The 25982-nt window shown below is 30.8% G+C and overlaps 1 protein-coding gene across 1 annotated transcript in view; it reads right to left on the bottom strand.

Annotated features, from left to right (window-relative positions):
- The window catches only part of LOC111685732 (Werner syndrome ATP-dependent helicase homolog), a 33227-nt gene extending 22105 nt beyond the window's left edge, over positions 1 to 11122 (bottom strand). The window contains exon 1 of the mRNA XM_046946282.1: positions 9925 to 11122. Within this exon, the coding sequence (XP_046802238.1) occupies positions 9925 to 11031 (1107 nt within the window). The 5' untranslated portion in view covers positions 11032 to 11122. The remainder of the gene's footprint in view (positions 1 to 9924) is intronic.
- Positions 11123 to 25982: the final 14860 nt, after the last annotated feature.

The following is a 25982-nucleotide window of genomic DNA, read 5'->3' as shown; positions in this document are numbered from 1 at the left end:
TATTTTAGGTACACATTTACTTGAAAATCTCAGCGTTTTATAAACTATTTATAAACCTTTTGTTTGAATATTTACAAAAATACCCATTAAACACTTATTTAACTTTAGAGGGAGTTTGATCAAAGTAAAATTCTGTTGCAATTAATCGTTTTTTGATCTTCCTGTGGATTTTAAGGTGGAAAAGAAAATAATTGAAAAGGTAAATTGTTTTTGACAATTTTCCTCAACAGATATTTATTGATTTTAAATATGAAGAAATTTATTTTCAACTACAACGATGAAAAAATTTCGGTTCTCTGAATTATTTTATATTTTTTATTAATGAAAGTTAAAGTTATAGGTAGCGCATTCAATAGTATTTCAAAAACCTGGAACATTATTGTGATATGATTTTTAATATAACAGATGATTTATGGTTTGAAAAAATATAAAAAAATATATTTTTTAGGAAATTTAATTCTAGAAAACCTAATATTTCACTGTTAGGTGAATTTTCAGACTCAACACACCTCTGTTAGAGATACTGTTAACAGATTTTTCTTAGCGGTCCTCTTGTCTACTAATTCTATTGGAGTTTGCCCGCCCACGTTGACTCTATCCCCTTAAAAATTGAAAATTCCCCCAATGTTAAGTTTTTGAAAATATTTCACTGTTAGGTGAATTTCCAGCCCCAACACGCTCTGTTAGACATACTGTTAACAGATTTGTCTTGGCGGTCCTCCTGTCTACCAAGTCTATTAGAGTTTGCCCGCCCATGTTGACCCTATCCCCTTAAATTTTGAAAATTTCCCCAATGTTAAGTTTTTTAAAATATTTCATTGTTAGGTGAATTTCCAGCCCCAACACGCTCTGTTAGACATACTGTTAACAGATTTTTCTTGTTGGTCCTGTTATCTACCAATTCTATTGGAGTTTGACCGCCCACGTTCACCCTATCCCCTTTGGGGTGAAGAAATGTCCCAATGTTATTTTTATAATTGTATTCTGTTAAATAATACGCCATATTCTTAAATTTTAAAATTTTAAATTTTCACGCGTTCAGCTCTTTGTTTCACATTTAACAGCTCTATATTAACTTTTAGCAGTTCTATGTTAACGTTTTACAGTTCTATGTTAACGTTTAACAGTTTTATGTTAAATTAACAGTACTATGTTAACTAAAGTCGTTAACATAGTGTTAACATTGCTTTGTTAAATTTTAACAGAGCTCTGTTAGATTTTAACAGAGCTCTGTTAAAATGTGTCTAGGGTAATAAATTGTACAATTTATCTTCACACACATAGAGTCTCAAGTGACTACTCTTTCTCTGACAATCTCACGTTCACTCCAAGATGTACCGACCATCGAGAACCGATCGGACATAGAAAATGCGCAAATCCTGGAGAACCTTCTGTAGAGGAGTGGAAGGTTCTTCTGCCGTCTGCGCAAAATCCTATCATCTACTCCTCCTGTCCCAAGTTTCATTCAGAAATCATGTGGCAGTTGGACGACCAACAGCTAAGAAACCTTAGAAGTTTTAATGGCCACTCACTTTCCAGACTGTTAATCTCTGGAAAACAGGACTGACATGCAGTTTACAGATCTCCCAGCTGATAATGGAATATCCATAAATGAAGATAAAATCAACTGGGCGATAAACAGTTTTGACCCCTACAAATCACCGGGTCCTGACGGTATAATACCCGCGGATTTGCAATACAATGCTGTCCATCTCATGCCTTGGCTAACGCGTATATATGATGCCTGCCTAAAATGGTATATACCCGAACCCTGGACCAAGTGCTCAGTGGTCTTCATTCCGAAAGGAGGAAAGACCTCTCACACGAAGCCAAAGGATTTTAGACCAATTAGTCTATCCTGCTTTCTTCTCAAAACCCTGGAAAGGATAATTGATCTGCATCTCAGAATGTATATCAAACCTGACCATTTATCATCGAGGGGGCTTTCAACAATGTTCACCCTGGGTCGATAACTACGGCTCTAACTGGTCTGGGTATTAACCAACCAATAACAGCTTTCATCAAGAGATTACTGACTCAACGGATCATCATCTCCGAAATGAGAGAAGCAAATGTCACAAAAGTGGCAAATCGCGGTACCCCACAAGGTGGAGTTCTATCTCCACTTCTGTGGAACCTTGCGTTGAACCCACTTTTTATGGATCTTAGATCTATGGGATTTAGGGTAATAGCGTATGCAGACGACGTGTCTGTAGTAATATTTGGCAAATATCTGGATACTTTATCGCAAAGGATGGAGATTGCACTCAAGACTCTCAGCAACGTGCACAGAATGAGCCTGCTAGGTAGCTATTTTCTGCATGACTTAGCGGATCAATCGGAGGTTGATATCCGGAAGATAGACTCCTACATTCGTGGGACAAACTGGTTTGGTATAGGAAACAAGAGTGATTAGGTCGAAGTGTACTAATACGCCCACCGTTTTCTCTCTTTTCAGGTACCACAAAGTGAACAGATTACTGGACCGAAGTCTGTCCCCTGTGATGACATCGCGAGGACGGGCTGCCTACCTAACCTAACTACCTAATTCCGACTCCACATACTTAATATTATGTTTCTAAGTTCAATATTATAGGAAATTCAAAAAGTACTTTTGCAGAACAAAAAAGTACCAAAAAATTCCTATCGATTTGTTCTCGTCTAATCCGGGGTCTACATACTTAATTTCATGTTTCTAAGTTCATTACTATAGAAAACTCAAAAAGTACCTCTTGAAAAACGAAAAAGTACCAAAAAGTTCACTTTTTTCGGTTCTCACCTAATTCCGACTCTACGTACCTAATTTCATGTTTCTGGGTTCATTATTATAGAAAACTCAAAAAGTACCTTTTGATAAACGAAAAAGCACCAAAGAGTTCCATTTTTGGGTTCTCATCTAATTCCGAATCTACATACCTTATTTCATGTTCCTTGGTTCAATATTATAAAATATTCAAATAGTACCGTTTGAAAATCGAAAAAGTACCAAAAAGTTCCTAATTCATATTTATAGGTTCAATATTATAGGAAATTCAAAAAGTACCTTTTGAAAAACCAAAATTTCCCTTTTATGTCTTCTAACTGAAGCCAGGCTCCCACATACTTAATTTCATGTTTCTAGCCAATAACAACACACTACGGCTGCTCTCTAAAAACTGATTTCAACAAACATACAAACAGACAGACGGGCATGGCTTAATCGACAGCTTTCTATAAGGATTTAGAATATATATACTTTTTAGGGTGGGAAAATTATATTATAGAAATTACAAACGGAATGACAATGTTATATATACTCTTCTCTGGAAGGTGAGATGGGTACACTGAAAAAATCCATACCTAATATATACAAAAAATGTCGTACATTGTACGAATCGTTCGATGTTTTGCACCACAAACTTCTTTCGTAATATATACGAAATTGTACGAAATATTTTAGTATAATGCAAAATATTCTTGAAAAAATTAATTTACATAAATTGAAAAAAGGAAATTTTGAATATATATGGTATATATATGGTATATATGGTATATTTATTCAAAGATTTTTGTTTATTTTAAAATAAATTTTCTAATTTTAGTTTATGAAAATAATTCGAGAATTATATTATACTTTTTCTTTATTTTATAAAAATGTTGTAGTTTTACTTAATCATAATATAAATAATATCATTATGTTTAATTTCGCTAAAATTTAAGAAAAAAATATTACGAAAGATTTTCGTACTTTCGTAAAAATAGAAAAGGGTTTTATTAAGTAATATTTCGTACTATACACGAAATTTTTGTAAATATTACGAAAATAGAAGTTACGAATTTTTTTTCGTAAAGTTGAGCATGTATTATTTTCAGTCTATATATGTATATAAGGTCAGAATGGTATATATGTGTTTTCACTTATCCGCGCTCTACATACTTAATTTCATATTTTTAGGTTCAATATTATAAAAAATTCGAAAAGTACTTTTTGTAGGGTTGTATGGGTTCTGGAAAAATCAGAAAAAAATTTTTATTGAATTTTATTCCCTATACCATTACAATTTATATTGTGTGAGTCAGGTAATGTTAGTAAAAACTAAAAATAATAGAACTTAACTAAGCTCAAGGGACTCAAATAGACTCAAAGCCTCTTTCAGAGTTGATTAATTGTATATTACATATTAGAAGCTTAAAGATATCAGGGAAAAATTTGGTGCTTTTAGCCACATAGCCCCTCTAAAATACTCTAAAGCGCCTCGTTATAAAACCACGATCGGCAACTCTATACACAGTTTATTTTGACCGTTACTAAATTTACAGTCTACTCACACGCATAGAAATATTATTCTAAATTTCAGTTTTCCATATATGTATTTTTGTGGGGATGAGAGTACAATGAGTTATCATTACTTGTTTTTTCGCTCTATCACTTAGGGCGGGTTTTACAGATAGAGATAATCTTCATTCTTTGGTTAAACCGGTTTTTATATATATTTTTCGTGTTTTTCAGTTATCAGAAAAGTTACTTATTATCTTAGTTTAACTGAGTGAAATTGGCCAATTAAACTCAAGATATAAGTGAGAAAACATAATTAATAAAAACAATAAAACAATGATTTCGGAAGAACAAAAACTTAATATTTTAAGTAAATTGCAATTTTCTGATTTGTTTTGTTTTATTTATTATTGTTTTAAATGTTTATTTAATATTTTTCCAAAATTTTCCATTTTACAAAGGTATTGTTTGCAAAAAACAGCTGTTCATTGTTTATGTTTTTGAGTGAAAACTTGGCAATACTAACAAAGTTAACTGAGCTTAAATCTAAAACAGAAAAACACAATTATCGGTTAAAGTCCGCCTAAATTTGTTCCGAGTTTAATCTAACAGCAAGGTAAGCCTTGTTTAACTGATGAGTAAGGAACCCGCCCTTATACAAGTGTAAAATGTAGTATATGTCTGCCGATCCTGGATATAAAATTAGTCAGTGGTATGTTTAAAGGATCTACAAATAATTCTGTAATGTTTTTTTTTTTTTTTTTTAATCGGAAACATTTGTCCCAATGACCATATAAGGCTCATTTCAGAAAATTGTTTTTAGGTTAATATTTGTTTTTTTTTTTTTTAATTAGTAAACTAATTTTTAGGATCAATAGGAGGATCAATATAAACCTTAATTCCTGTAGACTTCCTTCAGAAAATCGGTGGCCGTCTATAAATTTTATAAATATTTATGAACTAATTAATGATAAATTAATTTTCACACGACTAATAAAAAAATATATTTTATATTTATTTTTAAAAACTAACAACCGCATATTAAAAAATGCATTTTTACAATAAAAACTGGGGTTTTTAACATTATAAATAAAACTCCGTAGCAAAAAACCGGCCGAAGAAAACCGGGTAATTCTTCTCAGTGAAGATCGCATATAGGTTTTAAACATCAATGATTAGTACCTCTGTTCTAAATTTCAATAATATGAATCAAATTTCTATAATCAAAATCAAGTATGATACCCTACACCAGTCAGTATGTTAAAAATTTGGATTATTAAAAAAACAAAGCATATGAAATGTTTTTTAGCTAATAGGGGAGTAATTATGCACCTATCCTTATAAATGTTGGTAGAGGAAGTTACGTCGAAGTAATTTATGTAGAATTTAAAAGTGTTATTAGTGTTTATATATGAATTTTGACCTTCAAATCATTTTCTGAAGGGGAGTTTATATGAGGGCTAGTGTTAAATGGCGCCCGATCATTACAAAAATATTTAGTGTTTATTAAAGTTTGTATTTTACAATCATCAGCACAAGCACAATATACCCTCACCACTCCTGCAATTTTGTAGTCGACTACGAGAAAAATTAACTTCTAGTTTACTTTTACAGACAGACTACAATGTAATGCAGAGCTAACTACAATGTAATGCAGAGCTGTCCCGAAATTTTGTATTTGGCAACGTAAAGAACCGATTTTTAAATACTAACTATAATGTAATGCAGAAGTGCCTCAAAATTATTTGGAGAGAATTAATTGTATTTCAACATGTTTTCTCTTGTTTCTCTATTATTATGATTTTATTTGTTAACTTTAGTAGACTGACTATAAACGAACAACAATGTAATGCAGAAATGTACCCCAAAATTATCTGGACATGTTTTCTCATGTTTCTTTATTATTTGGAATTTTGTTTTACATTTTTGTCATTTTCTTGTATACCAAATCTTGGAAAGAATGAATTCTATTTGGAATTAATTCCCTTATATCTTTTAAATCGGCTTTAAATTTTTTAATGTACCATTCTTTAAAATTATTCTTTGAATTTAAATTCTAAAGCTGAATTCCTTGGCTTTATATTGCATTGAATTAATTCCTTAGAGAATTCATTCTTTATAGGAATGAATTCAATTGAATGATTATTCATATTTGTTTAATTTCTTCTATTACAAATTGAATGAAAGAAAAAAAATTTATTAAATTTTTAATATACAGAATGCTTTTGAATTATTAAACAAAACTTACATTCAATCTATTTCAAATTGAATGGTTGAAAAATTGTTAAATTAAATTTGTAATAGATTGAATTCAAACAAGTAAGAGTGTTATATTCGGCTATGCCGAATCTTTTATACCCACCATCAAATCACTGATATATAAATGAACTTTGATATTTTGAATATTTTGTTATTATATATCGATATTAATAAGAACATCAGGGTAACATTTGAAAGAGGTCTATTGATGAGGGTTTTACTATTTGAAGTCATTAAGGAGCATTAAAGTCATAAAATATGGTAGTGAGAGTTTAAATTAAAATTGTTTTATGTCGAGTTGCATTGCGGTATTCGTATTTTTCGCGTCATTTTCTGGGGCGGAATTTTTATGGGGAACTGATCCTCATAAAAATTGATAGAGAGATTTTGGTTCCTATAAAAGAGATAGAGATATTAGCTTACACGAAACTAGTTTATGTCGAATTTCATAAATCTACTAGTATTTTTAAGCCAGTACTGAGCTTTAAAGTCATTTTCTGAAGGGGCCTTATATGGGGGTAGCGTCAATTATAGACCGATCTCCGTAAAATTTTGTAGAACGATCTTGGTTACTACAGGTCAGGTTTATATCGAATTTCATCGCTTTACTCGTTTTTTATTGCTTTACTCGTTTTTTCGATGGGGACATTATATGGGGGTACGTCAATTAAGGCTCGATCCACATAAAATTAAGTTAAGAGTTTTTGACTGACAAGAAATTTAATTGAGTCGAATTTTATTACTATACTCGTATTTTTAAGCCAGTAATGGGCCTTAAAGTATTTTCTGATAGGGACCTTATGTTGGGGTTAGGGTCAATTAAGGCCTTTAGACCGATCCACATAAAATTTGGTGGAAAGGTTTTAGTTCCTAAGATACATATTGTGTCAAATTTCTTCGCTATTTTAGTATTTTTACGCCTATAATTAACGTTAAAGTCGTTTTCTGAAGGGGGCCTTATATGGGGGAAGGGTCAATTGTGAACCGATCCACATAAAATTTGTTAAATTTTGACTTGTATAAATCTTACTTCTGTGTAATTTCATTGCTATAATCCGATTTTTAAGCCAGTAATGAGCATTAAAGAAATTTTATGGGGGGACTTCTTATGAGGGGTAGGGTCAGCTATGGACCGATCCAAATAAAATTTGGTAGAGAGATATTGCCTAGTATAAAACTTATTCTTGGGAAATTTGGTAAAGAGATTTTGGCTAGTATAAAACTTACTTTTGTTAAATTTCATCGCTTTAGTCGTATTTTTAAGCCAGTAATGAGCGTTTTAGTAATTCTATGGAGGGTCTTTATATGAGGGGTAGGGTCAATTATGGACGATCCACATAAAATTACATAAAGATTTTTTGGCTTGTAAGATACTTCCTTATATCAAATTTCATCGCTATATTCGTTTGTTTAAGCCAGTAATGAGCGTTAAAGTCATTTTTTGAAGAGGACCTTATATGGGGGTAGGGTCAATTATGGACCGATCCACACAAAATTTTATAGATAGGTTTTGGCTAGTAAGAAACTTACTTATGTCAAATTTCATCGCTATACTTGTATTTTTAAGCGAGTAATGAGCGTTAAAGTAATTTTCTGAAGGGGACGTTATATGGGGGGTAGAGTTAATTATGGACTGATATACATAAAATTTAGTTGAGAGATATTGGCTTGCATAAAACCTATGTGTGTCGAATTTCATTGCTATATTCCCATTTTTAAGCCAGTAATGAGCGTTAAAGTCATTTTCTGAAGGGGACCTTATATGGGGGGTAGGGTCAATTATGGACCGATCCACATAAAATTTCATAGAGAGGTTTTGGCTAGTAAAAAACTTACTTATGTCAAATTTCATCGCTATACTTGTATTTTTAAGAGAGTAATGAGCGTTAAAGTCATTTTCTGAAGGGGACGTTATATAGGGGGTAGGGTCAATTATGGACCGATATACATAAAATTTGGTTGAGAGTTATTGACTTGCATGAAACTTATGTGTGTCGAATTTCATCTCTATATTCCCATTTTTAAACCAGTAATCAGCTATTTAGTCATTTTCTAAAGGGGACCTTAAATGGGGGGTAGGGCCAATTATGGTCCTATGTCCGCCATAATGCAGAATTATTTTTCAGACGTCATAAAACTGACCTATGCGAAATTTTGTGCTGTTTGCTTCATAAACAACGAATTTGTGAAAATTTGAAGCTATTTATACAATATTCCGGGGGGTACAGTTGTATGGGGGCTATGTGAAATCGTTGACCGATTTTGCCCATTTTCAATACCAAACATTTCTGATCAATAAAATATATTTTGGGAAAATTTCATCTCAATATCTCTTATTTTGTGGACGCTATCGTGCCAACAACAGACAGACGGACAGACGGACGGACATGGCTAGATCGTCTTAGAATCTTACGAGGTCCCAGAATATATATACTTTATGGGGTCTTAGAGCAATATTTCGATGTGTTACGCACGGAATGACAAAATCAATATACCCCCCATCTTTTTTGATGGTGGGTATAAAAAAATTTATATCATTCAGAGGAAATTTAAAAATCAATTGGAATTGTTGAAATTTATTTTTATTCAATTTGCAATAGTATAAATGCAAACAAAATTAATTCATTCAGAAGTAATTTAACATTCTATAGGAATTAATTCAACTACATCGAAAGCTTTAAGAATTAATTCTATGAATTAAATCAAAGGGAAAGGGAATCAGTATATTGGAAAAATTTATTATAAAAGGTTAAATATTTCAAAACTCGGTCCCTAAATTATAAATTCAGCTGTATAATACTGTAAATATAATACATTAACAGTTAACATTACACAACATTTATAATTTATTTTAGATTTGGATCGATGGGAATCATGGAAATAATGAACAAATCATTCATAATTTTTGTGGATACCGTTGTTATTATTAGTTCCCCTGCAGAAAACTGATGTCTTTTAATTTCGAGGAACTAATACCATAACTTGTATTAAGTCGAAATGTAATTTAGATAACTAGTAGTTAAATTTTAAATATATTTAATTAAAATGTAATTAATTAATACAGTAGGGAATACGAAAGAAAACTATCACTTGACTTTTCTGCAACTAACATTATGTTAGTTAATAAAGAGTTACCTTTAAGCTAATTTTTTATTAACTACTTTTAAGCTAGTTGAAGTCATGCAGAGTTGGACAATTGACTACTGCGTAGGACATCGCCATATTAAAATAGTCAATTGGCTCCATTAAAAATAATTCAAGAATCAACCATAACTAGTTGATGAAAAAGTCGACTTTTAATGCATTTAAAGTTAGTTGAGTTGCTGATAGGGAATATAAAAAGAAATTTTGTGTTGATGTTTTATAAAATAAAAAAACATTTCATATATAATTATTATTTGCATACCTACCTCTTGATAGTAGCGTTCTATATCATTGGGAGCTCCATAGTGAATAACAAGTCGTACATCCGGTTTGTCAATGCCCATTCCAAAAGCCATTGTTGCTACAATAACACGCACAATATCTCTCGTAAATTCGTGGTGATAAGACTGTTTTTGTTTCATTGACAATTTTCCATGATAATAATGACAAGGAACGTGTTTTTGAATTTCACTAGCAACACTTTCAGCATAACTGCAAGTATTGCAATATACTATAACGGATCCTTGAGCATTAAGTGCCCATTGAATGTGTGTACCTAAATCAAGCCAAACTCCAAGGCCGCCTTTAGTTGATGATCTTTGTCGCACTATTAATTCCAAATTTATACGATCAAATCCTGAATTAATTAGCTGAGGATTCTTTAAGCATAACTGATGGCAAATATCATTGCGAACCTCTAAAGTGGCCGTTGCAGTTAAAGCTAAAATTGGGCATTTCGGTATGGTGCGTCTAATTATACTTAGTTTTCGATAAGCAAAACGAAAATCATGACCCCACTGTGAGATACAATGGGCCTCATCTATTGCCAATAAAATTAAATTGTTTCCAAGGTCTCGAAGCAGTTTTATCCCACAGTCTGCTGTAATATATTCTGGAGTTGCATAAACTAGATTATATTCCAAATTCATTATACGTTGTTCCATATTACGTTTTTTTTGTGCTGAACCCAACAAACACGCTCTTTCTCGAGTTAAATTCAATGCAGCTACTTGATCTTCCATTAGGGATATGAGCGGTGTTACTACTACGGCAACTTTCTTTAAAAATATAGGTGGAAATTGATATGTTAATGATTTACCATAACCTGTTGCCATTACTGCACAATTATCACGTTCATCTTCTAGTATACTCCGTATTATTATCCACTGAATAGGACGAAAAGATGAATGCCCAAACTCTTCTTCTAAGCATTTCAAATACTTTTGTGGGACATCAATCATTTGTGGTATTTCAGCTTCGGAACTTTTAACATTATTACAATTTTTATTCAAACTTGATGACGATGACGCTTGTATTTCTTCCAAATTAATAACAGCCAAATTCTCCTCGTCCGAATCTGTTTCGTACAACATTTTCCAAGCTTTATTTTGTGGTTTTAAATGAAGTATGTATAAACAAATCAAAAGAATAGTTCTGCGCCGATAAACATTTACGTTGACGGCGACTTTAAATCGGCTGAAAGCCAGCTAAGATATAGGATCAGTGTTACCGAAGTTTTGTAAAAAAATAAACAAAACTTAACGCTTAAGGTGGAAGTACACAACACGCGTTATACGCGGCAACGCGTTATAGGCTTCTGTCCAAAAAAGTTAAAAGTTACACACTGTTCAGCAACTTTTGACGCATCTACAGCTGATCAGGGATGTATTTTCTTTTGTGTAGAATAAAAATATACAAATCATATATATTAATACGCAAAGCCAAAACGAGAGTTGTAATTCGGGTCTGAGTTGGGGAACAACTCTCGCGTCATCGTTTTTATACCCTACACCACTATAGTGGGGAGGATATTATACGTTTGTGCTGATGTTTGTAACATACAAAAATATTGGTCCAATACCCACCTTAAAGTATACCGATCGATTCAGAATCATTTTTTGAGTCGATTAAGACATGTCCGTCCATCCGTCCGTCCGTCTGGCTGGCTGGCTGTCCATGTAAACCTTGTGCGCAAGGTACAGGCCGCAATTTTCAAGATAATTTGATGAAATTTGGACCAAGCATGTTTTTTGGCACAAGGATGAAGCCTATTGAAAATGGTTAAAATCGGTCCATTATTTCACCTAGCCCCCATACAACCGTACCTCCCGATTTGAACTTTTTTGCTATAATTACGTCAAATATTCTGCTATCTCTTTAAAAATTCGCACAAATAAGTTTTATATAAGTATAAATGATACTGCAGATTTTCGTAAGGATCGGCCTATATTTGACCCTAGCCCCCATACAAACCCCCCTTCAAAAATGACTTAAACGTCTAAAATTGACTTGTAACCATTTGTATCGCAATGAAACTCAACAAAACTAACTGTTATTTAGAAATATATCCTTTTCCCAAATTTACCGAGGATCGGCCCATATTTGACCTATATAAAGCCTCATTTAGAAATTTTAGTTTTTTATCAATAAATGGCTTAAATATTTTGGAATTATGGTAATATTCAACATAAAAGTTTTATTACAAAAAATAAAAATTTTATAAAAGTAAAAATTGTAAAAATATACTCATGGTGTAGGGTATCATATGGTCGGCCATGCCCGACTATACTTTCCTACTTGTTATTTCTTAAGGACGGTCAGGCTTGTGCTTGTTGCTGGGCTTTCGACAGAATTACTTCTCACCCCGCACTAATTTAATGCACTACTTCGTATAACTGTTCTAAGTTAACAATTTTAAATAAAATTTACACAGAACTACCCAAATATATGGTGTTTCCCTAATGTAGTTTTTGTTTATGTGTTTTGTTTATCAATCAAGTGACCAAAAAACCAGATTATTTTTGTTATAATATATATTTACTAAACATTTTTTCTAGGTCCAAATCCATTGATTATCTAATATATCATGTATCCAATTAAGAAATACTTATTATTTTCGAAATTTAATCAAAGAAACGATAGATTTAATGTTAAATCAATTATTGATAAATTCTTATAGGTATATAGGATAATAAATCGGTTAAGAAATGTCCAAGAAATGTCGTTCCACTTCTAAAATATCTAAAAATGTTATTCTAATATATAGGTGTAATAAAAATATTAAATTTTATAAAATAATGCAGCAATATTAAAAAAATATCAAAAAACCTAAAAAAGCAAAATACTTTATTGACCTAAAAAATTTTCAGTACGTTCACATTTTATCAAAAATCTTGTTAATTAATATGACGATTTTACTTTCTATGGTAGAAAATTAATATATAAAATATTCTTTAAAAAATACAACAAACTAATTGCTTCATTTTGCTATAAATAACTGTTCAGATAAAGTTTTTTCTTAAAATTTATAAAATTTTACATAGGCAAAGTACTTAATTGATTCACTGTATGTATACAAATATGATACTAAAGAAAAATATTTCTTTCTATTAAATGTTAACATATTACACAATATTGTTTTATATTTTATATTAAAAATGTGTAGATAACGTGATTCTTCCGGAACACTTAATATTGAGAAACGATATGTAGTATTTACCCGGTTGGCATCAGCTGACTTCTACATTATGGCTTAATTTTGAAATATATTAAATGTTAACACATTAAACAATATTGTTTTATATATACACTATGTAGATAAAGAGATTAACTAAAAAAGTCTGTTCCGGAACGCTTTCTATAACAAAAACCATATGAGGTATTTACCCGTCCGGCGGCTGCTACATTATGGCCAAATATTAAAAATTACTCCGCCGGAGAAGAATTATCCATTCGCAACAAATATTCATTCATTCGTAATATAATATTTTCATGAATATGTACTTTTTTATGTTTATTTTTCACAAAAAATTAAGATTTTCTTAACTTAAGGCACTTACTTAAATTTTGCAAATTAAGCTGCCGGAATAGAATTTTTCGTTTGAAACAAACATTATTCAATTCAGAATTTATTTTCCTCACAAATTTTAATATCCTTATCTTAATTTTTTAATATAATATAACATTTTTCAAAAATTTTTCATCAAATGAATTCGCCGCACTTATATGTAAATTGACATTTACGAAAACCAAAAGCAAAAACAGAATACATGGGAAATGTTGTTGTTGCAGAACTGCCAACACCTTATCTGAATTCGCCTTGCTTCCACCTTTACTGTATACAAGAATGAGTAAAACCAAAGAATAAATAAGAAGTGAAACGCTGTTAAAAAGTACCTAAGTCTACTATCAGTCGGTACCTAACTTTAAGAATGTATTAGTAGAATTCTCAAGCCAACATAGTTGCAAAAAATTGGATTTAAAAATTTAAAAAAAAATTATTTCATTTGAATTTATATTTTAAAAGATTTCTTTAAATATTTTGCAACATAATTTATCTATAAACATTATATATGAACGTATCTTTGCTTTTTAATCTGCAATATTGAAATAATAATTAAGTTAGTTGAAATATTTTTTTCTTGTACCATACGAAAATTTACAACATTGTTCTTTTTTCGTTTTAATTTCAACAACATAAATTAAATGTCAAAAAAAATAAAAAAATATTTTTTTCGTTTGTAAAAAATTAAATCTTTTCGAGCTATTAAATATATTTAAAGTGTGCAAAAAATAATAAAATATAACGTTAAATGATAAAAAATATTTACAAGTTCTATAAGCCCCGAATTTTCGCGACAAAGTTTTGAAGTTTGTAGAGAGAGTAAGTTTCTTACATATGTGTTGGAGTTACACAGAACTCGTCTGTGAGAAGAGCGTAACGTTGTTGTTGTAAAAAATGACAGCGTTTCACTTCTTAGTATTCAGTGAGTAAAACCATGGTATATTAATTATAAAGTAATTTTAACAGAGCAGCTGATTGTTTTTTGCTAAAACACTTTTGATTTTTTTACATGTATTTTGACAGTGTGCTGGCACTTCTCAAAACCATGTCTAAAAGAAATTTTTAATAATTCTTTTAAACATGCATAAATATCTCCGTTATTTATGCAAAATTGGCCCATAATTAACGGAGATATGAACAAAAAACTTAGACAACCTCTGAAAATTTCCTCAAAAAATATTTTTTCAATGCTTTGATAAATAAGCTAAAACAACACTGCGAATTGGAAAAAGATGTGCACGATAAACAAAATCAAAATCTAATACGATAAACAAAAAGAACAAGGTATATTAATTTTATAAGGTAGAGTCATCGGCGAATTCAGAATACCGAGCGAATTGGTTATATTTTTTTTATATGTAGTTTGACATTGTGCCTGCACTTGAAGGCGAATTGGCTGTCAGGGAAAAATGTCAAAAACAGCTGACAAATAAATCAAACCGAATTTTTGTTAAACAAAAAATGTTTATAAATTTGAATCTGTTTGTAATTTAATTTGATGGTTTTAAAAATAAAACTAATTTCGTGTAGTATTATTATTGATTTTAAAACATAAACGAATTTAACAGCATAAATTTTGTCTTTAAATAACGTTTTCAAAAGGATTGAAAGCAAACAAAGAAAGCAAAATATTTCAGCAAAAATTCTACAAATGTGCTGTCACCAATTATTGTCATTTATATAAAATTATAAATATCAAATGGAATTAAAGTACAAATAATATTCCACAAACATCATATTACCTATAAAGAATCAGGCAGTCGTTTGCCGGTGGATATCTATGTGCTCTGGTATCTATATCTATGTCTTAGGTATCGTCTTGGTGCTCAGGGTGAGTAAGTTTGTTAACGCATCATCTTCGTGTGAACTATTGACTAGACTATAGTATAGAGTAGACTATAGTCTAGAGTAGACTATAGTCTAGAATAGACTATAAACTAGACTACAGAGTAGACTGTAGCCTAGACTATAGACAAAACTATAGAATATACTATATACTACACTATAGACTATAGAGTAGACTTTAGACTAGCGTTTAGATTAGACTACAATAAAGACTATACTATGGACTAGACTATTGATCAGCATGTACTTGAATCGCATGATGCGTTGTACTTCTCATTAATTGAGACCGCCGAAAGAGCCAATTATTCATGTATCTGTTGTTGGTAATACACCACGGAATGTGAAGAAACACGTCTCAAGTTTTAATGGAAAACATTAAAAAATGTTCCCCCACCTACCTCCACTTTTTTTCTGCACATTTTACAGTACCGCATTTTTAATATTATTTTTAAACCTTTAAAGATTAAAAACTCAAAAATATACCGTAATCACACAATTTCACTTTAATCACAAATTTGACATTAACAAAATGAAAACAAAGTTTGACATTTACAAAATGTAAATTAAGTTTGACATTAATTCTACACCACGGGGAAAAATGAACATAGTAGCAAAAAACGATCAGCTGTTCTGATAACACTACCTTATAATTAATATATCTTGCAAAAAGAAAATCTAATCTTGTTTTACTCAAGATATATTAATTATAAGGTATTGTCGTCGGCGAATTCAGAAAAACAGAGCCAATTCATTTTATTTTTTATATATGGAGTTTGACAGTATGCCTACACTTAAAAGTGCCAGCACACTGTCAAAATACATGTAAAAAAATCAAAAGTGTTTTAGCAAAAAACAATCAGCTGCTCTGTTAACACTACCTTATAATTAATATACCATGGTTTTACTAATTATTGTATACAAAGTAAATTAATAAAGTAGAGACATCTCTTGTTGTACAACAACAGCTACAACAAACACATGTATTTTGTTTTTGGAATAATCCAAGAATGTGTCAAAATAAAATTTAAGAAAATTTTCTTTAACAACAAAGTCAACATAATATAAATAAAAAATATTACTTTTAAGTTGAAAATATTAAGGATTTAATTATATTATTATATATTATACAATTTATAACACTTTTAAACTACTTTAAAACCACTTTTAATTCATTTTTTCAACTTTTCACAAGTTTTAACAAATAAGAAAACACATTTTAAAAATGGCGACATAAACAATGTTAACAATTTTCAAAACAAACTTTGACAACTAATTTTATTTTTCTATAGAAACAATAGTTAAAAAAATAGTCAGCTGTTCAAGAGATGCTACTTTATTAATTTACTTTGATTGTATACAGTAAAGGTGGAAGCAAGGCGAATTTAGATAAGGTGGTGGCAGTTCTACAACAACAACATTTTACATGTATTTTATTTTTGCATTTGGTTTACGTAGATGTCAAAAACCAGAAGTACGGCGAATTCATTTGATGTAAAGTTCTTGTAAAATGTTTATATTATATTAAACAAGTAAGAGTGCTATATTCGGCAGTGCCGAATCTTATATACCCTTCACCATAGTGTATTTTAAACATAATTGATCTTACAGTCTAGTTAATAAAAACATTAAAAAAATTTGAGTCGATTTAAGCCGAATGTTTCGGCGGCGGCTCAAGCAACTAAATATAGTTCGGCGGCGGCTAAGCTCCGACTCGAAGCCGGTCGACTTCGACCTCTGATTCATTGCTGGTAAACATTGACGAGATGTAGATTTAGTTTTTGTTTATCGTAAAAAAATTGTTTTAAAAAGCACGTTTTGACAGTCGTAATTCAGGTCTGAGTTGGGGAACAACTCTCGCGTCATCGCGATTATTTCTTAAACGCGTTCAGGCTTGTGTTTGTTGCCTGGCTTTCGACAGTTTAAGTAATTCTGTCGAAAGCCCAGCAACAAGCACAAGCCTGACCGTCCTTAAGAAATAAAAACGATGACGCGAGAGTTGTTCCCCAACTCAGACCTGAATTACAACTGGTTCTAAGTTATGCGTTGTTTTCGTTAAACGCGTGCTTTCGTTTTACCTCAGAGTGAGGTTATGATTTTTATTGGTGGAGACCATAAAATACTCACGATATAACCTGGTGGAGACAATTTAAACTCAAATATAAACTGGTGGAGACCATTGAAACTCTGGAACTTTTTTCTGGTGGAGACCATTAATACTTTTGATGAAATCAAGTCCGGATGCTCCAACATCCTATAAGGTATTGGTCGGTTGGTGGGGTTTTCTCTGAACAAACGTGTGATAACCTGGCAATATGAGTGCTTAATGCACCGCCATCCTAATTAAAACCCAAAAAAAGCCAAAACGATTGGGAACATTATCCGGCTCTATTACTTGACCGATTTTCTTGATTTTTTTGTTTAATACAGATTGGCGAGCCTCACTGCAGAATCTATATATGATCAAAATCGTATCAGTTTTTTCGGAAATATAAGCGTTTAAAGTTTCTACCAATACACAATCACTCAAACATATGCTTGAATTAAAAAATAGAAAACAAAATAAGAATGCACAACAACAACACTACATTTTTTTCATTTTAGAAAAAAGAGAGGAGAGTGTGAAAGCAGGTTGCTTCTCTGTTGATGTTTTCTTTTTCTATTTGGCAGTGATATTTTTGTTGTTGTTTTTAATACGATTTTTTTATAATATTTTGAAAATAAGATTTTATTGTTTTTGCTAAATTGTGAATGTAATAACGATGTATTATGATGTGTGATACAAAAGGAGGTTGGTGTTTGACCTGGGAAAACATTAGTGGGACAATAATTCTACATAAATGTTAGTTTTTAGGGATTTTAATGATGGATATATTTACCGACAGCCAGAAGGCAATTACGGCGATATCAGGTGATAGAATTAAATCTAAGACCGCATTGGATTGTAAGAAAGCTTTAACTGTATACTCTCCCAGAGGTAAGGTTTACATCATACAGGCTACTCGGGAGTAGTCGGCAACGAAAGGGCGAATGTAATAGCTTTAAAGAGAAGGGAGCTCGATGTAGTTAACCTGAAAAACACAAAATATATTATAAATATAATATATACCCTTCCAAAATATCATTCCGATCTAAAATTTTATTAATTTAATAAAAATATTCTTTTTAATAAAAAAAAAACACAATTATTTAAAACATCCGATTTTAAAAATTAATAGTGGTTCTATTCCAAAAAAGCCTTTTTACTTCATTTAAAAAATGGACATAATTCCACTTTCGATCGGTATGGAATCCTATTATAGTTCTTATAGCAATAATTGCAAAATTTAATGACTTCAGAAATAATGAATTTAGAATCAAATAAAAAAGATGAATAACCTATGTTAAAATCATTACTTCTGTAGGCTGCAAAGGAATAGTGCTGGAAAGGTTCGAGATTGCTTACGACAAACTGTCCATGAAGGGGCATGGGTGATTGCTGGAGGAATTTGTCAGATTGTTATATATAGGTCTTAATTTAAAACTGGTAGGCATTTAAAAAAACTTGGATGAGAATAAGCAAAAATCAAAAGATGAAGAACTCAAACAGTATTAAAGAAAATAGTTTACTAATTTTACTGTCAGGAATGAAAAGATCATATTGAAAGTTTTGAATAGATTTTATTGAACATTAATAAATCGAAAAAAGTAATATTTTGCTTTTAAAAAAGTTCAAACAAATTTCAAAACTTAAATTTTATACTTCTTTCAGGTTTAAACTAAAATGTGTCACATTTTCTTAAAGAATACGTTGATCAAAGCAAGTTATACTCATTGATAAAAGCAATTGAAATAATTTTTATTTCAACTACGAAAATATGGTTTTTGTAGCATATGTATGTATGTAATCTTTCCTTTAATGGTTCCGGTCGAATTTCGGGCGCGTGGCGAACTCTAGTATGAAATAATCTTCACCAACAATGGAAGAAAAATAATCGAAATTTAAACAAAAATATAAAATTTTGTTTTTTTTTTTACAGTAATAGTTTTAAAAAACATTAAAAGAAAAATCAAAATGAAGCATGTGTGTAACTTGCAGCATGTAAAGCGAGTAGAGTTGGAAAAGCGTAAAACGCTTGTTGTTTACTTCCACCTATAAAATGCATCGCATGTAACTGGAAGCGTAGAATGCGTAGTAGGTACGAAAAGCATGTAATGCTTTGACTCATAGTATGGACCTCCAACTTGAACAAATTCACAAAATTTCGGCGGATATTTGCACTTTACGGATTTTCTTATCTCTAAACACAATATTCATATTTTTGAGTCACTTTTAATGTATTTAAACCCCAAAAACAATTTAAATTTTACGAACGAAAAAATAAGATATTTTTTGTTCTTTCATATTTCATTTTAATTAACCAGATACGAAACCATTGACAGCTGTCAAAAAGTAAATTCGAACCGTATGGTTTTGTTTACATTTTTTACCATTTGCGAAAGAAAAATAATCTATTAAAAATCGTTGAATGTGTGAGACGAGCTGTATAATTGTTTTCATCGTTCGTTAGAAAAGCAAAAAAATCAAACATTAACAGAAAAAAGTTTCAGCATTTATATTATGAACTGTTAAAAAAATTTAAGAATAATTTCATAAATTGTATGAATTTTTTCATTTTTAAAATTTGGAACATAATTTAGAAGCCTTGACATAAAATATTATTTTTTTAATATATTTCTATTTATTAAAAATGTTTGAAATTTTCTTTAGAAAATTTTTTATTTCTTTATGATTTTTAGATTGAAAACAATGAAATATGAGCGTAAATTTGCTAAAGAATGGATATTTAGCTATATTTGCTAATTCTTTTATTTCATTTTTTGTTTTGATTATTTTCTAAAAAATTAAAGATACTAATAGGTAACGGACGTTTATTGAAATTTTGAATGAATATCAAAGAAAATTAGTAAAACAAACAAAAAATCTTTCTTTTAATATTTTGAATGAAAATGGTTTGGGAAAAAAGTCATGTTCGATTCATACAATTTATTACAAAATTCACTCCAGTTATGTATTAATTTTTCTGTGTTTAAGAAATTGTATGTGAGGGAGAGATACAAGCCGATGCAAAATGCGATGCACAACTATTTACGGCCGTCGGCGGCTAAATTGTCGGCTCAATTTAACTTTTTCTTCAGAAATTTACCTATATGACCTGGTTCACACTAGGAAACTTTTGTTGAGAAACTGTTTATTTTGTGTGTGAGAAAAAGAAATGATTGACATTTCTTTCTCTTACATACAAAAATCAAAAGTTTCCCAGTGTGAACCAAGTCTATGCGTTTATTATATTAAAACTTATCAGTATTATATTGATCTGTAGTATGTCAACTCTACAAACTAATTAAGCCTTTGTCAGATTGAATGCAACATTGCCTTTTTGCATTTCTGCTTTAAGAATTATTATTGTTAGACATTCTAACCAGAAAGGAACAAAATAAAAATAAATAAACCAAGCAAATACTTATACTGCTGAAAATGCTGTTAAGACATATGTTGTCTCAATCCTGCTGCACAACAGCAAACACGTGCTCTAGATCAGTACGCCTTAGAATTCAACACTGAAGTACACGTGCATGATGCCGCTGAAACTAAAGACAATGTACACAGGATATTTTTCTTCCAGATACTGCTGAAGAAATAAAAAAACTACAACTTTGGTTACAGATGTTGCAATTCCAGCAACAAATACAGGCCCTAGAAGAGAGCTTACTATACCAATCTCCACTACACAGAATGGACTGGATGGAATTGGACGCTACTGTTCCTATATTTAGCGGTGACATAAACCTATGGTTTCTAGAATAGTTTCTAGTCTTTGAGAAATGTGCAGCCATACGCCGGCCTTTGGAAGAGACGGCCAAACAGAATGTTACAAACATAGGCCCGCTACAATTTGATGACTTAAAAGCTCGCCTCTGGATAGGTATGAGTGTCGTCTGGATAGGTATGAGTGTCGCTGCGCGCAGTGTTGCCAACATTGGTCAAGCAAAACGCGCGCAAAAAAATTAAAAAGGGGTAAAAAAGCGTAATTTTCTAACTGAAAATGGGTAAAAAAGCACTAACGTTTTTTCAGTCAAATATTGTTTATTTTAATAAAAATTGCACATTATTTCGCTCATTTCCTACAAGACTCCAAAATTCGTTTTTTAGAACATTGGGCTGCAAAACAAAACATGCGTCATACTAAAGTCTTTCACCGGTGTGAGTTAGATTTTTAGTAACGTAAGAACTAAAACTAATGTTTGACGAATATTAGATAAATAAGATGAGAATTTTAAAAATAGTAAAATTTCATTAAACATTCAAACTGACAGGCACACTACCAACTGGCCAACCGATGAACCCACACCCAAATTGTAAAATTTTACAAAACTTATGAAATATATTTTTTTGCAAAATCTATATATATTATTTTTAAGTTTTTTGAGTTCTGGAAAAATTGTTAATTTCACTGATAGTGAATAACATAACTTATTTTAAAGTATTTTGAATATTTTGTTTTTTTGTTTTTGAAGAATATTTGCTTTTGTACATTTTGTACATAGATTTTGTTTTGTTGGTCAGTTATAGACCAATCGTCATAAAATTCGGCATACAGAATTATAATAAAAATCTTTTTATTGCGAGTACAACGATGAAGTAATCATGGAGGCTTTATATATGAGGAATAGATTCAATTGTGTAAAAAAATTATATAAAACTTATTTTTTGTCAATTTTCATCGCTGTACTCATATTTTTAAGGGGACCTTAATAGGGGGTAGGGTACGTTACCGATAAATCCGAATTAAATTCGGTAGGAAAATTATATTTGTATAAAAGTAGTTTATTTCGAATTTCTCCGCTAAACACGTATTTTTTAGTCAGTAATGAGCGTTAAAATCAATTTTTGAAGGTGACCATATGTGGGGGTAGGGTCAATTATGGACCGATTGCCGTAAAATTTGCTAGAGAGATTTTGGCTTATATAAAACATATTTATGTTGAATATTTTTAAGTCGGTAATGAGTATTAATGTCATTTGGTAGAGAAATTTTGATGCATATAAAAATTTGTGGAAAAATTTAACTCGTTTGCTCTTTACGTTCTAACCCTATCGTGCTTTCAACAGACAGACGGACGGACAGATGAACAGACGGATGGACATGGTTAGATCGACTTAGAATTTAATAAGGACCCAAAATATATACGACCAATGTGTTACAAACGGAGTGACAAAATCATCTTGGGTATATGTTGGGTATTAAAAGCACTAAATGCACTGTCATAAAATTAGAAAGCACCACTTTAGTGCCTTTTTGAAGAAAGGCACCATGAGCAAAATTTTCCGCGTTTGGCACACCAAAAAGCACCGCAAATAGTGCTAAAAGCACTAAGTTGGCAACACTGGCTGCGCGGTGGTCCCAATGACAAGTTTAGTGCGTTAAACACAGACAATTGATTAAGTTTGTTTTAATAGCAGAATAGTCAATATAAAACAAGGTAGGTAAAAATATCGCACGCGATCGCTATTTTATTTATATCGCTCGTTTTAAAATTTAAAATCGCGAGTTTTGTTTTTGATCACGGGAGAGTTAGAGTTTTATGTGTTTTGTATTCGCTTCGTAAGCGATATTTACATATTTTTGTTTTTTTCAACTCGCTTACGAGCGAATGGAAAACGAGTTGAATTCGAATTTATTCTCCAAATGCGAAAGAACATTTTCTTTCTTATAAATATATTGAAAACAAAAAATAAATTTAAAATTTTGTTTTTGTTTTCAATATATTTATAAGAAAATTTTGTTTCGATATTGTGAAACAGGCAGTTAGATTATTGATTGTGAATCAAATGGTTTGGAAAATTTTATTCTGAAGATAATAAAGCAGGTGTTGAATGATGTATGTATGTATGTATGTATGTATGTATGTATGTATGTATGTATGTATGTATGTATGTATGTATGTATGTATGTATGAAGTGTCTACTACTTTGCAGCAAATAATGTACGTACATATGTATTCGCGTACATAATTTTAATGGTAAACTTATTTGGTTATGTCATATTTACATGAATCAATTAAGTAATTTGCCTATGTAAAATTTTATAAATTTTAAGAAAAACCTTTATCTAAACAATTATTTTTAGCAAAATAAAGCAATTTGTTTGTTGTATTTTTTAAAGAATATTTTATATTTTAATTTTCTACCATAAAAAGTAAAATCGTTATATTAATTAACGAGATTTTTGATAAAATGTGAACGTATTGTTAATTTTATGGGTCAATAAAGTATTTTGCTTTTTTAGGTTTTTTGTTAATTTTTTTAATATTGCTGCATTATTTTATAAAATTTAATATTTTTATTATTCCTATATATTAGAATAATATTTTTTAGATACATTAGTAGTGGAACGACTAAATTTTGACATTTCTTAACCGATTTATTATCCTATATACCCATCAGAATTTATCAATATTTGACTTAACATGAAATCTATCGTTTCTTTCAATAAATCTATATATTTTAACAAAAATAATCCGGGTTTTTAGTCATTTTGTATTGATAAACAAAAACTACTAACACTAAGTACCATCCTAGCCACTTTAAGTATGGGGACATCACCATATACCACTATAGAACTTTTAAATGCTAAAATCTTGATTTTCAACCTCATATTTGAAATGCTTTATTTTACGAATAAGATACAGTAGGCGTATTTGGATCTGGATAGTTATTCTTAATTTGGCTTCTAAATATATAAACGTGTATGTATTAGGTGAAAAATATTGCTTTTGTTGACGTTACGGTATGATAACCACCTCTATTTTAAAATATCTAAATTAGGTTTTTTTCCTGTACTACACGACAGTTCACTTTACATTGGTTTCAAGCAATCTAAGGTCTGTTTGGAGGTCTAAATTTAAACATAGTGTTCCTCCTAGTTCGTATAGGAGGAGTCCAATAGTTTTCCTTGGATACAAGTCGTCTCTCTTTTTTTACAATTTTATTTATGAACAAAAAACAAAATTCTCTTAAAAAAAGGTAGGTAAAAACTTGTTGATTCACTGTATATATAAATTGATTATGCCTTATAAATTTTAATTTATTCCATTTACAAAGTTGTAAAACTCGCGATTAACTCGTTTTGACTCGCATCGCGAGCGAGTTCTGTTTTACGTTCTTTAAATTTTCAACTCTTATAGCGAGTTTAAAAATTAAACTCGCGTGTGGAATAGATTTATTCGCCGAAAAATGAATTTTTTAAATCGCTCGAATTAAACACGCTCGCGAGCGAATTAAATTCGATCGCTATCTGTACCCTGATATAAAATATATTCTACATTATTTGGGGGTTTGATTTATACAATGGAGGTATGTATTTTTGTTATTCCTAATATGATATCGATTTTGCATTCCGTTCAGGAATAGGTGAAAACTAAAATATATTCATTATTTAATAATATTATAAGTTGTTTTAAAGTTTTAATTGTGATTAAGCTAAGTGTTGTATGTTGTTATCATCTATATGTGCTCAGTTTAATGGTAAAAAATTACCTGCCGACTTCTGCCTGGACGTTTTCATATCAAAACATTTAGTATTGAAGTCTATCACAAAAATTGAATTGTTTATTGTTTGCTACTTAGAAGATACCCAGAAAAACAAATTATATTGCTATATTTTTAATTTGCAAAAAAAGGACGAAAAAAGGTCTAAATTTCATAACCTAATTATCGAAAAAATGGTCCCTGGTACATGGAACAAAGGGAGTATTCCAGAATTTCTATAAAAGTTGGTTAGATGAATTTTTCGTTCTTCATAGCAAAAAATTACAAAAAGTTGAAGAATCGTCACGTCGTTGTACAGACGACCTTCCTAAAATATTTTTCCAACACCCACCTTAAGGTATGCCAATTTCCTTAGAATCACCAATATGTCCGTCCGTCTGTGTGCCTTGTTTTGTGCGCACGCTATATTTTGGAAGATAATTTGATGAAATGGACGATATCCGTTCATTATTTATTTCGGGATAAGAGTGTCACTTTCTTAAATTTTAAACAAATTTCCCAATGCATTTCTTTTTTAAAGTGTCGCAATGTCCATGGACATTGCGACTTTATAATGTGTCATAAGGTCTATGGACATTATTCACTGGACATTACGACATGTCACCACAATGAACTCTTAGAGAAGTGATTCGGCATATGCCTCGCCGATTGTGTTAGTGAGACGGAAAAGCGGGCAATTAAGAATGTGCGTAGACTACATGGCCCTGAACAAAATAATACTAAAGGATAGGAAAAGGAAAGGAACTTTGATTGGAAAATAGTTTCCATCAGGTGCTGATGCATGAGAATTCGATAAAATATACAGGTTTCGTCAACCCTTTGGGTCAAATCGAATATTGTTACATACCTTTCGGTATGTACCGCTGTATTTCAGCGGTTTATTAATAAAGTTTTAAGAGATTTTATGGAATCAGGTAAGATTGTAGTTTACTTAGATGATATAATTATCGCCACTGAAACTTTGGAGGAACATGTAGTATTATTGTCGGACATGTTAGGTGTTTTAAGTGAAGTAGGTTTAAGACTTAATGTGAATAAGTGTAAAT

This window comes from Lucilia cuprina, chromosome 3 (genome assembly GCF_022045245.1).
Source record: "Lucilia cuprina isolate Lc7/37 chromosome 3, ASM2204524v1, whole genome shotgun sequence".
Classification (NCBI taxonomy): domain Eukaryota; kingdom Metazoa; phylum Arthropoda; class Insecta; order Diptera; family Calliphoridae; genus Lucilia; species Lucilia cuprina.
Note: the sequence above shows the minus strand (reverse complement) of the source record. Positions and strands in the feature narration are given on the sequence as shown.